Source organism: Poecilia latipinna, unplaced genomic scaffold (assembly GCF_001443285.1).
Source record: "Poecilia latipinna isolate Pla-1442-1.1 unplaced genomic scaffold, P_latipinna-1.0 Scaffold2508, whole genome shotgun sequence".
Taxonomy (NCBI): Eukaryota; Metazoa; Chordata; class Actinopteri; order Cyprinodontiformes; family Poeciliidae; genus Poecilia; species Poecilia latipinna.
Window position 1 is genome coordinate 66300 of NW_015115124.1, and position 16286 is coordinate 82585.

At 37.1% G+C, this 16286-nt stretch overlaps 3 protein-coding genes across 3 annotated transcripts; all 3 read left to right on the plus strand.

Annotated features, from left to right (window-relative positions):
* The first annotated feature begins 1456 nt into the window (after positions 1-1456).
* LOC106938094 (zymogen granule membrane protein 16-like) lies at positions 1457-5521 on the plus strand. The gene is made up of 5 exons (XM_015019926.1): positions 1457-1734; positions 1843-1880; positions 1981-2033; positions 3451-3568; positions 4076-5521. Exons 3-5 carry the CDS (start codon positions 1982-1984, stop codon positions 4374-4376), a joined length of 471 nt encoding a protein of 156 aa, XP_014875412.1. The 5' UTR covers positions 1457-1734; positions 1843-1880; position 1981; the 3' UTR covers positions 4377-5521.
* A 1051-nt stretch (positions 5522-6572) lies between these two features.
* LOC106938093 (zymogen granule membrane protein 16-like) lies at positions 6573-9505 on the plus strand. The gene is made up of 5 exons (XM_015019925.1): positions 6573-6759; positions 6862-6899; positions 6988-7040; positions 7179-7299; positions 8748-9505. Exons 3-5 carry the CDS (start codon positions 6989-6991, stop codon positions 9064-9066), a joined length of 492 nt encoding a protein of 163 aa, XP_014875411.1. The 5' UTR covers positions 6573-6759; positions 6862-6899; position 6988; the 3' UTR covers positions 9067-9505.
* A 1779-nt stretch (positions 9506-11284) lies between these two features.
* On the plus strand, positions 11285-13978 carry LOC106938096 (zymogen granule membrane protein 16-like). Its single transcript, XM_015019928.1, has 5 exons — positions 11285-11377; positions 11471-11491; positions 11568-11620; positions 11715-11835; positions 13473-13978. Exons 3-5 carry the CDS (start codon positions 11569-11571, stop codon positions 13783-13785), a joined length of 486 nt encoding a protein of 161 aa, XP_014875414.1. The 5' UTR covers positions 11285-11377; positions 11471-11491; position 11568; the 3' UTR covers positions 13786-13978.
* The last annotated feature ends 2308 nt before the right edge of the window (positions 13979-16286 follow it).

A 16286-nucleotide genomic window follows, 5' to 3' on the forward strand; every position in this document is an offset into this window, starting at 1 on the left:
AAAGATCTATTTGTGGTATTTTTCAGTGAAGACTGCCATTAACGGCACATCAAAAATATCTCCCTGTTCAGTTTATTACAGCATTCAGCCTTATATTCATAATTAAACATATGTCATGTTCTGCAATATTTTACCTTTTCAACAGTTAATGAGTTTGTAGTTTAATTTTTTCAGTTTATCATATAGTTTTGGTATCACTTTATTTGAAGGGGGCTGAATAAGACTGTCATGACACTGTCATAAACATGTCATAAACATGACATAACACCTGTCATGAACATGAATAAGCCTTCATGAATATTTATGACTGTTGTCATAAAGCGTCATTCGGTAAATTATGACACTTTTAATACAAAGTTGACATTATTCAAAATGTCTTTGTTATGACAACATGACATTAACCAATAAATCATTACTGATGTAAATTTGTTATAAAAGTATTACTGATTGCACTTTAAAAATTAGGTAACTTTATGTTATTAAAGGTAAAGTTTAAACAGATTTCCTGGTTAATGTCAAGTTGTCATAACAAAGACATTTTGAATAATGTCAACTTTGTATTAAAAGTGTCATAATTTACCGAATGACGCTTTATGACAACAGTCATAAATATTCATGAAGGCTTATTCATGTTCATGATAGGTATTATGTCATGTTTATGACGGTGTCATGACAGTCTTATTCAGCCCCCTTCAAATAAAGTGTTACCACATTTTTAATTGGAGACCAGTTTGTTCAGCACATCAGCAAACTGTGACCAAGACCTGCTGAGTTTGTGATAAATTATTTGGATATTAATCCAGCACAAAATAAAGAGCAATAGGTGAACACATAAAAACAACTACATTAGAAGTGAATATGCCTTCAGTGTTTAAACTCTTCTCCTGCTCACACTTTGCTGATTCCTCCTGTTATTTTCCCTGTTTCTTCCCTGCTGGATTTTTCCTTGGATTTATGTTTTTTGTTCTGCTTTGGCTCCCAGTGTTCCTTTTTTTAAGTGTGTCATTCATTCATTTTTTCATTAAACATTCTTCATTTACTCAACGTCTCTGCTTTTGGTTCCACCATCAAAACACACATCTTGACAATCATTGAGTTTTTTATGTCCTGAGAGTGACTGGATTTCATCATTGACATTGATGGCAGACTTCAGGTTGAGATAAGAAAAACTCTGAAAGACGACAGGTTCTGTACAGGTCGTTTTCTTTAGCTCCAATTCCATGTTCAGGAAATAATTTTTCACCCTGACCTCAGCAAAAAATCTTAACCTCACTTAGTTTTTATAAATAGGCAGTTTTCCTGGAAACATTTGCTGATCCAGTTCTTAGAAGTACATAGCGACATATTCCTAGAGAGAGTGCATGACAACTCGTTAAGAACTTGTATTTCCTGTTACGTCTAATACCAAAGCCAGAGGAAAAACAAGTAAACACTGTAAACATTTGATGCTATGCATTAAAAACAACAGGACTAAAGTTAGTGTACCACACTGTTGGTTAACAATGTTTTTTAATGAAAGGTGTTAATTTCCTGCAACACATCAGACTAAACTGGATTCACTGGTGGAGAGAACCAGGAAGGTAATCAGTGGGAAATCTGTAGAAATATACCTGGGGGTGTGCCACACTCACATTACAGACCGCTGTGCTGAAGGAGTGAGATGAGTAGCTGAAAGAGGAACAGCTGGACACATCTGCTACCACTCTAAGTCTGAAGAGGCATCGGAAGAAAATTGTAAGTACCTGCTTTAAAAATTTGCATTACTCAGAAAATGATCAGTTGTTAATTAGACACTCTTGATGCGTTAACAGATAACTGTAATATTTCCTAATTTTCCTGCAGGTTTGCGCTGCTAATCCTGCAAAAGCTTTACTAGACATGTAAGTAAAATTGTTTTTTAATGTCAGCTTATTCATCATATGAACTGAATGAAGTCCTGTTGCACATAGAGGTCTGAGTCATTATCAATTTGCTTTACAGAATGCATTACGTTGCTATCTTTGCTCTGCTGACGGCTTGTGCTTTGGCTGATGGTAAGTGAGTAACTAAATAACTAATATATGCTGTATTTCACTATGCTTCAACATTTAAAATACACATAGACCTCATGTAGACATGAGTCACTGTTGAGTCTGTGCAAAACCCTGAGAAGTCAAAAATACACTGCAAAAACAGCAAATCTTATAAGAGTTTTAGTCTAGTTTCTAGAGAAAACATCTTATTACGCTTGAAATAAGACAAAACTTACTTACAAGTAACTTATCAGCAACATATAGAAACTTGTAGTCAATAATTCCTTAATATTGATGAAAAAACACTAGTTCAATAGGCAGATAAGTTTACTTATAACGAAACAATTTCCCCAAGATAAAAGTGAAATAATCTGCCAATTTAACCAATATTAAGGAATTATTGACTAAAAACAAGCCTCTATATCTTGCTTATATGTTACTTTTAAGTTAATTTCATTTTAATTCAAGTATACTGAGATATTTTCACTAGAAACTAGACAAAAATAATTGCTAAGATTGTGCATTGCTTAGAATTGGAATTAAAAATGCATAAATCATCACATATTTTAGCCAATCAGATCCACCATGCATAATGCAAAATGAAATATCCTTGATCTAAATTAGATTCCTTATAATAAATAAAACGCTACTGCACATCTATGTGTTGATTTGTTTCTATGCAGATTAATGGGTTCAGAGCTGTGTATCATCCAGAGCTGTGAAAATTAATCTTGCTACTTGTTCTAATCTGGGCTAATGAGAGCATTTAGATATTAAACAAGATGGACTCTAAGATGGAACCATGAGGTACTCCACATGTGATTTTTGTCATCTCGGATGACTAGTTACTTTTTGACACAGAGAAGTTCCTGCTTTTTAATCAAGACTCAAACCAGGTAAGTACTGGACCAGACCCAAACGTCGTGCACTGAGGTCCAACAGCACCAGCACCGTGGTTCTTCTACAGTTTTTATTTTTCAAACACTCTGAGTGTCAGTAGTGCGGTGAGCATGAAAACCTGACAAGATAAGATCCTGCCTGGTATTCAGGAAATGGCTGATGTCCAAACGTCCTGCCAAGGACGAGAGAAGGATCGGCTGAGGAGACACTAACAGCCAAATACATTGAGTTGTTAAGAGTAACCACTCAACTCAACCCAGTCTACCGAACCTGATGGTCCGGTAGACTGGGTTCATTTGGGACCAAAATTGCAACATTTGTTGCATTTTCAGCTGGTGCAGTTCGCTTTCAGAATCGATCCTGGTATTAAGTTAACAGATGAAACAGAAAAGACGGAAGAAACGATCAAGAAGAAAGAATTACCAATAGCTTGTGAAAAATCAAGACTGGACCCAATGATGATCAAAGTGCCCCAGATATTCACCATGTCATCCTGAGGCCTGATATGAATCCCTTTGTATTATTTTTGTCTTTGAAGACCATTACTCCTTCTCTAAGGCTGTGGGACAAGGAGGCGGATCCTCGTACAGCATCGTTGGGGACGGCAGAATCACCGCCATTAGAGTCTGGGAGGTCTACAACAACTACATCTACGGGTAAATATTTGAAAGTTACGATCAGGCACTACAAAGACTTGGGCTACGTTCACACTGCAGCCTGATTCTGACCTAAATCTGATTGATTTTTGCCATAATGTGATCTGCATCTGGGCTTTTCATGATAGTCTGAATAAAACGGATCAGACCCAGGCTACTTGGATATCCTATATAAATCTAATCTGAGTGTGTATGTCCAGGTCACGTTCATCCGACCTGAACGTCACTGATACTCGACAAGACATTATTTCACCCTCTACTGCGCATGCAGAGCGCTTTCAGGTCACATACAAGTCGTATATATTCGGAAATTTGGATTTTACAAAAATCTGATCATTAAAGTGTGAACAAAAACATAGACAACAATATTTTCAGCTTACTGTCTTTTTATGACTGAATGAATTCCATTCCACAAATATTTCCAATGTAACTTGAAGGTGCCGTCTATCTATTCTTCCTAAATCACCCCAGATCAACATGTGACACCTCACTTCCTGTTTCCTTCAGTTTCCAGCTCTGCTACGGAGTCGTTTGGACTCCGGTTGTCGGCTACGTGTCTGGCGAACCCAACGAGCTGCATCTGTACGACGACGAAAGAATCGTCCAGGTGTCTGGGAAGTACGCTCAGTACATCCAGTCGCTGATCTTCGTCACAGACAAAGGCCGCTCCCTGCACGTGGGCCAGCCCGCCGGCACCGCCTTCAACATGTATCCGACCCATCCGGACGCCGAGCTGCGCTTCCTCAGCGGCCGGGTCAGCGGGCCGTCCTCAATACTGACAGCAGTGAGACTAAGTAAGTTATGGTGAAATAAATGGTTTCCACGTTCAAACTGATATTCTCTCCACATTGAATAATTTTGACTTTAATTTGCTTAATATTTATTCATATATTAAAACTTAGATTAAAATCTGCTTTAATGAGAAGACAGTTCTGTCATGTTGGGTTTTAATCGTCTGACCCACATGCAAGAACACCCACAGAACAACGGAAATCAGTAAAATTATATTTATTGCAGAGAATGACAGTCAGAGAAAAAGGGGAAAAAACTGGTCCGGAGAGGGTTCGATGCTTCTGGTTGGAGCTAAGGGTGAGAGAGTATGGTGAGTTCGATGACTGGAGGAAATGGTAAACTGCTGGAAGAAAACTTAACGTTCTTACTTTAGCTGAGATGATACGGACCGGGGGGGGGGAAGTCTGAAGGATCCTGGCCGGATTACTTGAGGTCGAGTGTTGCTGCTTCGCTTATGGTGGTGGGGCAGCTCTGGAGGGCGGACGAGGTCTGGGCGGGTTTCGTTATGGCCGGAGAGAGGAGGGCAGCGAGCGTGGAGATCCGATCACCAAGGTGGGATTCAGGGACTTGGGCATCCGGTGGGCAATAATCCACCGGCGTCACAAGGAGAGGTTCTGCGCTGGATTTTCACTAAGGGGTTCTCAGCTTCTGTAGTGAGAGTTCCTATGGAGGCACAAAAAACAAAGAATCACTAGAAATTCACAAAGTTCGATCACTGGAGAACTTCAGGTGGCCTGTAATACCAAAACTGGCAAAACACTCTGGCACTGGTGTGTAGGCTGCCTCCTCCTCTTATGCTCCTCCAAATGAGATCATGCAGTGCAGGTGATGAATATCAGCTGGTCCACACCCTCCAGGAATGACTGCCAGGCGCCCCCTGAAGGATGGACAGGGAAACAGCAACCCCAACCACAGACAGGAAACACCCAGGAACCCAACAAGTTCATATATATTGTCACTGGAAATTTTTATTTTGCATTTTGCTCTGCAGGTTCAAAGTAAATGATTTTAGTATTCATAAAAAATATGAATGTGTTTCTTGTTATGTTTGTGAATCCTAAACATTTTGTAACCCGTATTTCTGTCTGACTTTGGTTCCAAGGCTCTAACTCAGGATTTTATTTGTCAATGAAAACTTTAATAAAAACTAATCAGAATATATATGTGGCTGGCTTTTCTTTTTTTCTACACACACAAACAAACATGGCTTCCTACATGCCCAATTTAGATCTGGCTTGTGTTTACAGTTAACGTTTATTATTGTTCTTACACTAAAAATAAATTAACACTCCAGATCTCATCCAACTGTTGGATTGCAAATGATCAATGTAATATTGGTGGATTTTTAGTTATTCTGTGAGAAACTGGACAGATCCAGTCCATCACAGAACAAACACACTCACACTTATAAATCAATTGATTTTTCAATTAGACATTTTCCCATGTTATAAGTGAAATAATCTGCCATAAATCGATGTTAAGGAATTATTGACTTAAAACAAGCTCTGATTTCTTGCTCAGATGTTACTTGTGAGTTATTTATGTCTCATTTCAAGTGCAGTAAGATATTTGTACTAGAATGAGCTTTTGAAGGGTATTAAAACGACTCCCTCCAGAACCTGGGGCTGCGGATGATGGAATGACCTTCGGTTGTGACCTTCAACCCAATGGTCTCTTCTGGTCGGGCAAGAGTTACCAAAACAAACATGTTGGCCCACTTGCAACAAATTCTGTTTAAAGACTGAGGTGCTGGTTTTTTAGTTACAACAGAAATAATAGACTAAGTACAGATGTTCTTACTTTCATGCAAAGAAGGGAAATCTTTGCATGATTTTCTTACTTTGCAAGAAGTAAGAAAATCATTTCATCGAGAGCATTTGATCCAAAACTGGATGAAATGGACATGTAGAACTAAACTATGAGCGTTTCCTCAAAACTTGATCTGTTTTAATGCAATTCCTAGAAGTTCAAGTGAGATTTCTCAGAGATGTGGCGCCTGACAACTCCACAGATGAGAGAAAAAAAAAAAGCTCAAGTTGACTTTGCAAACATTAGACTGCCTCCCTTAATCCCACAGATCTAATCTGAAAGCACTAATTTGTTTTGTGCAACAGTGCCAGTAAGAGTGGCTGATTTAGTAGGCGTACCATGCATACTTTAAATGTATTTCTGACAATGCTTGGTGTTGAAAGGTGTGTCTTTTCAGGAAGACATCAGATTGAAACAGTTCCCATCTGCCAATGAGAACCGGTAAAGTGATCAGAGGGAATTACCTAGAAAATGTGCCTGAAGTCATTCCATGCTGGCATAAAGTCATTGCTAGCGCCGCTTAGCATGTGAGAGGAGGAGAAAGGAAGAGCTGCACACGGATTCTGAAAGCTTGAAACATTTAAAACACTGTGAGTATCTCGTTTCTTAAAATTGTGTTTATTATTGTGTTTAGTTGGATTTATGTGCTAAACGATCAGCAGTGGTAACACGTACAAATATTTCCTCCTCAGGTTTTCTTTGCTCCTCTTGCAAACATTTGGTCAGAAACGTAAGAAGTATTTCTGCTTTCTCTGTAATTGTAATATTTATATAAACTGAATAAATCCCTGCTGAATCAGGATTAATTTGTTTCACAGAATGCGTTTCATTGCTGTCCTTGTTTTCCTGACGGCCTGTGCTCTGGCTGACGGTAAGAGAGCAGATAACATCCAGCTCTACAGTTTAGAAATGTGTTTATAAAAGCTTTATTCTACCAGAGTGAAACTGAAGTGCTAGTTTTCCTGTGATGTTCATGGTTTTGCTGGTATTTTTACTGCTTTCCCTGCAGACTCTCATTACTCGTTCTCGTCGTCGGTGGGAGGGGGAGGAGGTGTCTCGTACAGCGTGGTCGGGGACGGCAGAATCACCGCCGTCAGAGTGTGGGAGCTCTCCAACAACTACATCTACGGGTGATTGTTCAAGATTAGAAATCGATCACGACGATTTGGGATTTTTCTGTCAGTCTTTGACTTTCTAGCGCTTTGACTTGAATTTGATTTATTCTTAAGCACCATAAAAAAAACAATTAAATAATTTTACTCTCTTAACTTTCTGCATAACCTGGAGATTTAACTGGCTAAACAATGAAACATCGTTAAATCTGGGGTGCAGAACTTTTATAAAAAAATATGTTTTTGTTTTTAAAATACGATCATCTATATGAGGCAAATAATCTGTGAAAAAATTAAGCTGCTCTGCCTTCTCACAGAAATACACAGCTCAGTCCAAAACAACCAGAACCAGGAGGAGGGTCTCAGCGCTGTCAATCATGTTTGTGTATATGCTGCTCTCACCCCAACCGTTGCTCTCAGTCTATTCACAGGGTCTGTGATGAATGCTAAGGCTAGTTAGCATGGCCATCGATGACGGCAGATATACGGTTTTTCTGGAACGGTAAATTGTTTCTCTGCTTTTAGCAAATTGAGCAGCGCAAACACAAAGTTGATTGACAACACTAAGAGCCTCCTCTTGGCTCTGATTGGTTGTCTTTAGTCTGAACGGTGTAATAATAACTAAATAACAGCTCAGGGAAGACGTGGAGGAGATCAATCTTTTCACGTTAAACTGTCACAACATGGTGACAATTTTAACAAATATGTAAAAAAACCAAACAGCTTTTTATGAAAGTTACATACTGCAGCTTTAAAACAATGGTTTCTCAAAAACAGATCAAAGCTACAAAGCTTTCTCTTCCTGCATTCATGATGTTTTAAAGATGCAGTATGTAACTTCTATTAAAAATATATATGTTTATTACGTATTTCCTAAAACGGTCACCATGTTGTGACATAATCCGTGAAAAGATCGATCCTCTCCACCTCCTCCCTGAGCTATTACTGCCATCTAAATAAATGCACAGTTCTTGACCAAAAGCAAGCAATAAGAGTCAGGACGAAGGACTTAGCGGTGTCAATTACATGCGTGTATCCATTGCTAAATGTGCTAATTTCGGAGAAACAGCTTACTGTTACAGGAAATCTGTTTATCTGCTGTGAATGCTAACTAGCCTTAGCATTCACGACAGGCTCTGCTTTCTGGAAGACACCGTAGTGTAGCAGAGATCAATTGGGGAGAACAGCACACACGAGGGTGATTGACAGCGCTAAGACCCGCCTCCTCGCTCTGATTGGTTGTTTTTAGTTGGCAATGGGAGAAGACAGAAGAGCTTGATTTTTTTTCATCGATTTTCTGCCTCATACCAAACTGTCACAACTAACATGTTTAAAAAGTTTTTTACATAAAAGTTGCATATTGCAGCTTGAAGGGATGTACTGTGAAAGTTGAAATTTAAGATCTACACACCATATATCTAGGTTGTTATCTTCATAAATGTAATAAACTCCTCCTGTCCCCTCAGCTTCCAGTTCCAGTATGAATTTTCTGGCTGGACTCCAGTTGTCGGCTACGTTTCCGGCGAAGCCAAAGAGTTGAAGCTGAATGACGATGAGAGGATCATCCAGATCTCTGGGAAACACTCCCACTACATCCAGTCGCTCATCTTTGTCACCAACAAAGGCCGCTCCCTGCAGGTCGGCCAGCCGTCCGGCCATTCCTTCAACATGTATCCGACCCACCCAGACGCCGAGCTGCGCTTCCTGAGCGGCTGGGTCAGTGGGCCGCCCACTGCCTTCCAGGCCCACTGGGCCGTCGTGGACTCTGACTTCACTGATGATTAATGATGAAGACAAAACGACGATGCAATGCTGCTAATTTCACTTAAATGATATATAGTACATTTTCCCAAACTTTAAAGCTGATTGTGTATCATTCATTTTTAAATCACCGCTTTGATTGACTTTTAAATTAAGATCTGGTAAAGTAGAATGGTTAGTACTGTTTATTTACGAAACTTTGTCTTTTATTGATTTCGTTTCAACATTTTAAAGGAGTTGTGATTTTAAAAAAATAAGTAAACTAAATATACATGAAGGTATTCCATAAAAGAGCCTACTTTATTCCCTTTTTCCCTAAATATAAAGATAAATGCTTCTATTGAACTATATGTATAATTTGGTAAAGGGAGTCTGTTATATTGTCTGTTTCTTTCTTTTTATAAGTTGAGCATTCTTGTGTTGTTCTTTCATTAAAGCAAAATTCGTACAATTAATCACTTCATATTTGTTCCTGCTTCCTTCTTTGTATACAGATGAACAAACATGGAGACAATATTTCACTTTGCAGGGTATTTTTGACATTTTTGTGGCTTCAACAACAATTTATTGTGGTGAAAGAATAAAAGCTTTCCCTGAAAATGGAAGTGGAAAGCAGAAAGAAAGATTAGCATATGCTAGCCTAGCTCCAGCTAGCTAAAAACAGTCGTGAGCCAAAATTCAGGAAATGGAGACATTTATTCATATAATATCCTAATAAATTGTCTTCATTAGCTCCATTATGGAGAATGAAAGACAATTTAAAAAGCAGAAATTAAAATTCCAGCTTCAGTTTTGCACAGGCTAGTATTTATTGTCTAATTATGACATTGTAAGGCCATCATTCGAAGGGAACAAAAGGCTGCGTGCTTTCATTTGTTCTTCCTGTAATGAGTGTTTTTTTTTAATTCAGAGGTAGTACGTGCAGATTATGCAAGAGATTAAAAAGTGGGATTGCCAGTCAGTCCTCATGTCACCGCAGGTTAAAAATAACCACCAGGAAAGTGTCCACTTCCTTCTTATCACCTGCCAAAAAATGAAAACAAACCAATGATTCATGCTCTGTGATGCTGGACCCAAACTCTGTGACCCAAACTCTGACAAGAAAGAAGAAAACAAAAAAACTAAAACTTTTTATTATTAAAAGCAAAATAAAAGCTAAATAAAACATGAGCAGCTGAGAAAACAAATAAATTAACTTTTAATAGCAGCAAATCTGCAGATGCACAACAAACTTTAAAAACCAGTTTATAATAAAAAGACCAGGAGTCTGGTCTCTATTTTCTGTTTCCAATAGCAACATTAAATCTAAAATACTAAAATACAGACCAGAGGTTTGCAACGTTTACAACCCATAGAGCCAATTTTCCCTCAGTTCGGCAAAATAAAAGTCATTTAGAGCCACAAATGTTAAAATTACTTTTTGAAAAATATATAACTTATTAATTTTTTTTTTTACAAATATCTACTACAGGAACAAGATTTTTTTTTTTTTTGCGCATTGAAATAAAGAAAACATTTTGCTTTAAGAGAGTGGACACATTGCTTCTACGGGATGTTGATATTTACATTAAATTATGTCACAAAAACAGTTTCCAACATAATTACAAGATTAGATGTAAACAAAACATTGCTGATACTTTTAGCCTCATTAAATCGAATTATTCTATGATCAAATTGAAAATCTTATATTTGTTATCGTCTGTATTTAAAAGCCTTAGTTGATTATTTATCATTTTTAGCAACATTCGTGTAAAACTGTTCCTCTGTTAACAGCTTTTGTAAAGTATATAGCTTTGCACATTTACCGCTGTTACAAATATAATTTTTTCAGCCTCAAACGGGACAATTTCAGGCTCTTGGGCGCCCCCTGCTGGTGAGGTGGATCTGATCAGATAAGCGCATCAGGTTTTAAACTTAGATTCAGAATTAACTTAGAAATCTGAGTTTCTAAGTTTACCAAACTTAAAAAAGAGTGAATTGATTTTAAAATCATAAAAATAAGCTTTCTTCGGAGCTTCAAGGAAATAAACCAGTGACTTATTTTGAGTGTTCCTGCATTTTTCACATGACAAATGTTTGGTTGGAGGGCAGCTCCTCATTCCTTTCCCTCATCAGATGGGCAGTGAGCCACCAGTTTTGACTCCAGGTGTCACATGGGATGAACACATAACATTCACCTTTCAGCCAGCAGCCAATGACAGACAGGAAACAGTTTAAAGCTTCTGTGAAGTTATTCAGAGCTACTGAGGGACGTATAAAAAGCTGCCGGCCATGTCAGGTTGAAGACAGTCGCTGAGGAAACAGCACAGGTGCTTAAAAAACCCTTTTTATTACTGTAAGTACATGTTTAATTAAATAGATTTGTTGCATGTAGAGAGTGTCTATGATAACTGCTAAGGAGGTTAAAGTTTTCATATTTAATCTGCAGGTTTACCTTTGAATCAGACAGGTAAAGTTGACCATTTCCAACTTCACGTTTCATAAACGAAGTGAACGAAGTTGAACTTTTATTTAGCTGTTTACAGAATGCGCTGCATTGCCGTCCTCGCTTTGCTGGCAGCCTGTGTGTGGGCAGAGGGTAAGAGTACAAACTGCTACGGGATTCTTTAAACTACTCAGAATAAATCCGAATAGTTTTTCTGAGATGTTCTCGTGTTTGTTTCTGTTTGCAGATTCCCACTACTCGTTCTCTCCGTCTGTGGGATCAGGAAGCGGCTCCTCGTACAGCATAACCGGAGAGGGAAGAATCACGGCCATCCGGGCCTGGGAGGCCTGGGGGAACCACGTCTACGGGTAAAAATGTCTGGGTTTGTGTTCAACAGATCCGTCTACAAAATTTTATTTTCTTTGTAAAAAAAAAAAAAAAAAAGTACAACGAACCAATCAATTTTAGGTTTCAGAACAAAGAAAAACATGTAACTTTTACACTTTTATTGATTATATTTTTTTGATAAGTATCTATTGAGTGTTGACATTTTTTTTTGTTGGTTTTAAAATAAAATAAAAAATTACATGCCACAAAAGCGAGGATGCAAACATTTACTTCTACAGGATGTTTATATTTTTGAAAATGTTTAAAAAAAAACAACAACAAATATTCAAACCTAATGGCAAGAAAAACAGATCAAACAAAATAATGCTCACATCATGTGATCCTTTTAAAATAAGTGTTTTTGTAAAAGTGCCAGGGGAAAACAAATAAAATAAAATAACTGAACATTTATTTTAAAATAAATAATTTGATTTATTTGAAATTAACAAACGTTGTTATTATCCATATTTTTTAGAAACAAGAGAGCCGCTGAATAAAATGAAAATGTCAAATTTATTTACACAGCACTTTTAAAAACAAGATTAAAACATCACAAAGGTGCTGCACAAAAACTGTAAAACAATAGAACAAGAAGAAATAATAACAATACAAAAAAATAAGAGTAATAATAATAAGTAAATAAAATAAATATAAAACATCACAACAGAAACGTTACAGTACCAGGCCTCAACTAAATGCCAACGAAGGAAAATAAGTTTTAAGAATTAGTTTAAAATAATCCAGACTGTGAGCAGATCTAATCTGGAGAGATTAGAAAAGGAGCAGCAACGGAGAACGTCCGATCTGCTTCACATCGGGTCCGAAGAACTTTAAACAGCAACTGACTATTGGATCTTAAGGTTCTGGACGGAGTGAAGATCCAAAAGATCCTGAAGACGTAAGAGGCCAAAACATTTAAAACTCTATAAGCTGCTAAAAGAATCTTAAAATCCATCCGACAGTCAGAAACGTCCAAAATGTTTTTACTTTTTTTATTTTTTAAGAAAACAAAAACCTAATTTATCAAATGTGACGTTCATTTCCTTCTACACAGTTCAAAATGTTCTGATAGTTACATCCATGGATTTATTTTTATCATTTTTATTTATTTATTGCGATTATTGTTGTTATTTCTTTAGTTTTTGGAGGGCTACCTATTAAATCAAATTATTTTATAAATATTTCTGATTTTCTATTTAAACTGAGTTATTTAAAATGGAATAAAACAGAATCATCACCTTGTTTTATATATTTAAAAATGTTCGTAATTGATACATTTGGCTTTGTGTTTTTTTTTTATACATTAGAAAAAAACTGCACGCTTAAATATTTACACTATTTCTCTTTTGAGGTTTTCTTAAATAGAGAAAGTAAAATATATTTTCCAACTTGAGGAAAAAGGTAAAAGTCTCAGAATAAATAAAAAATGTTTCTTTTTTAAGTCCAATCCAGGAAACAATCACCAGAGATTTGTAAACTTTAAAGTTTAGCTATTTATTGGCCTTTTTATTAAAACAAAACAATTTTATGTGTCACATTTGGTACATCAGGCTTCACCATAATTTCACCATTTCCAGTCAAATGAAATGTAATTATTTTACCTTTTCTTTCCCCTCAGCATCCAGTTCTGCTACGGATCCGTTTGGTCCGAGATCGCCGGATACACGTACAACCAACCCGTAGAGATCAAGCTGTTTGAAGATGAGAAAATCATCCAGGTGTCCGGGAAGCACGCCCACTACATCCAGTCCATGATCCTCGTCACCAACAAAGGCCGCTCCCTGCAGGTCGGCCAGCCTTCGGGTAATTCCTTCAACATGTATCCAACCCACCCAGACGCCGAGCTGCGCTTCATCAGCGGCCGTTACCATGGAGGCCTCAGCGCCTTCCAGGCCCACTGGGCCGTCCTGGACCAGAACCAGGGTTGGTGAACAAAATAGACCTCCGCGTGGTTTCCTCCACTGCACTTAGCTTTCTTTTTGAGCAATAATCTGACTGTGAATTTAATAGGTTTTATCTCTTTTAACACTAATTAAGTAGGTGTGGAATAATTTGCTAATTTAAACCAATCTGTTGCATTTTTGTACTCTCAAATTTAATAAATTAGTACTTATTTAACGATCATTGCTGGTTCTGTATTCTTTTGATTTAAAGAAGTAGCCAAGATACAAAACAGGTTATTGTTATTTTTTGAAAGTGTGTGAATAAAACTTCTTAAAAAAAATAAAAAAAGCTGAAATTATTATTTTATATTCTTTTATGTGAGTCTGCTGAAAAATGTCTTATTTTTCTTGATTTCAACAAGAAAATGTGTAATATATTACATAAAAGTCTGAATATGCAGGCCTGGTACTTAATCTGATGGCATCTTGAGTTTTGTTTACAGCCGGACAGGTTGTCCCAGAACCCGCCAGCAGGGGGCTCCAAAGCGCACTTCAACTTTTAAAGAAAAATGTTTTCCTCTCATGATGTGATCAACATTTTAACCCTTTCATGCATGAATTATGATCCTTTGAGTCAGGATTTTTTTTCCAATATTTTTTATTTTTATTTTCTTAAGGCATATAAAAGGCAAGGAAAATTTTTTGTAAAAATATATATTTTTAATTTTTCTTTTTAGGTGATCAATTGTAATTGTCTCCAAAAACAAAGTTGTTATTTTAAAAATACATCAGTTGTGTTGTTCTTTAGGGGTTATCTGATGTCACAATATTTTTTTTACCTGTAAGAGTCGTCGACAGTAGAAGGAGGGACCGGGTTGGTCGGCATGCTTTTTTGTCTGTCGGCCATATTGGATTTAACAAAAAATAATTTCTTGCATTTGCAGCTGATGGCCAGTAGTTGATGGTGTATTTTATGATGCATTAGTGTCCACTTCAGTGGTCAGTGTGGATTTATAACAAATCCACAAGAAGCACAAGAAAATGGCTTAGATAGCTGTCCACTGTAGTGACCGCTATGCATGAAAGGGTTAAAAAAAATAAGTTTTAGTTGAATAATTTCAATTAGTTTTCACCGACTTGTTTATCTAGCATATATGACAGCATATAGGGTTTTAAAAGTAAAAAAAAAAATCAGAAATGTTCTTTTCTAGAAAATTATTGAAATTAATCTAAAAATGTTCTGAGTTGTTTTTATAGCAAATTTTCTCATTTTGTTGCACAGAATTTTTTTCCCTAGAAAACATCTTTATTTTTCCTTTGGTGGACATTTATTTTTCTTTTTTCTTCCTATCTATGGCCCTAATACGCTGTCGTAACTGTATATGGTCAAACTATTGTCTGTTTTTATTTATTTTTTTCAACAGATTTTTCCTGTGTTCAGGTGAGATTGATGCACCTTTTATCAATGTATTTTATTTTATTTTTATCTCAAGGCGCTTTACAAATAAGAGGTGCCATTTATTTTTTTTATAAAGAAATAGATAATCAAAGCAATGTAATAAAATAAGATCACAAAGATCATCTAATTTAGAGCTTTCAGTTGAACATAAAGTTTGTTTTTCCACTGGATTTCTGATGGTAAAAGGAGAAAACTTTCATGATCTGTGACAGATTTTGTCACAGTTGCCAACATCGGAGTTAAATACCTGAGGTGCAAAATCAAACTGTATGAGGCTTTTAAGTTATTTATTACCTCTTACATATTCTTTTTATGCAGAACTTACAGTGTGGGGGAATAAGATGAAACACCTGAACTGTTCCTCAGCCTGCAGCAAGACTGTAGGGGGGAAAACCACAAGACAGGCGGAAGTGGAGACAATGAATGCTGAGAAGGAGCAGCAGGAGTGGGAATCAGTGCCAGTAGAAAACTGATACTTCCGCATTCTGTCAGACAGATTATCTTTTTATCTCAGTGTCAGTCGCCCTTTGTCTCAGCCACGCACGGCTGCAGACAGCGACAAAGGACCTCATAAAAACACATCTGTTGTACAACTTGGTTTTGTTTACCTGACTCTCACCTGTAATACCTGTACTGCCAGTCGCTCCTTAGAGGAACAGCCTGACCTGCTTCCCTTTGAGTTCACTTCAACTTGGTGGGATTCTCACTAAGTTGAATTTCCCTTTCCAGACAACATTTCCCCCAAAGGAGACAAAGATTCTTGATTTGAGTCGAAACCCACCGTACCTGGGTCAGTCAGTGTGCACTCATATCTAAAAACATACAAAAACAGCAACGATTCTCTAATAGGATTTCTTCATTGTTTCTTTCCTTTTGCAGATTGTGACAGTAAGGATGCAGATTTAGTGGAAGTATGCACAGGGATGACCAGGGGTGAAAGTAGTTTTAAATTCTTGGGGGTACTATTTGGAGTTTCTGTGCTGATAATTTCTTTTTTGCAAAGTGATAAAAGCTGGGTAGCTCTAATTGCTGCAAAATAAAGCTGTATTTCCCTCAGCCCACTGGCTGCAATGTTGACACCTTGAGATGC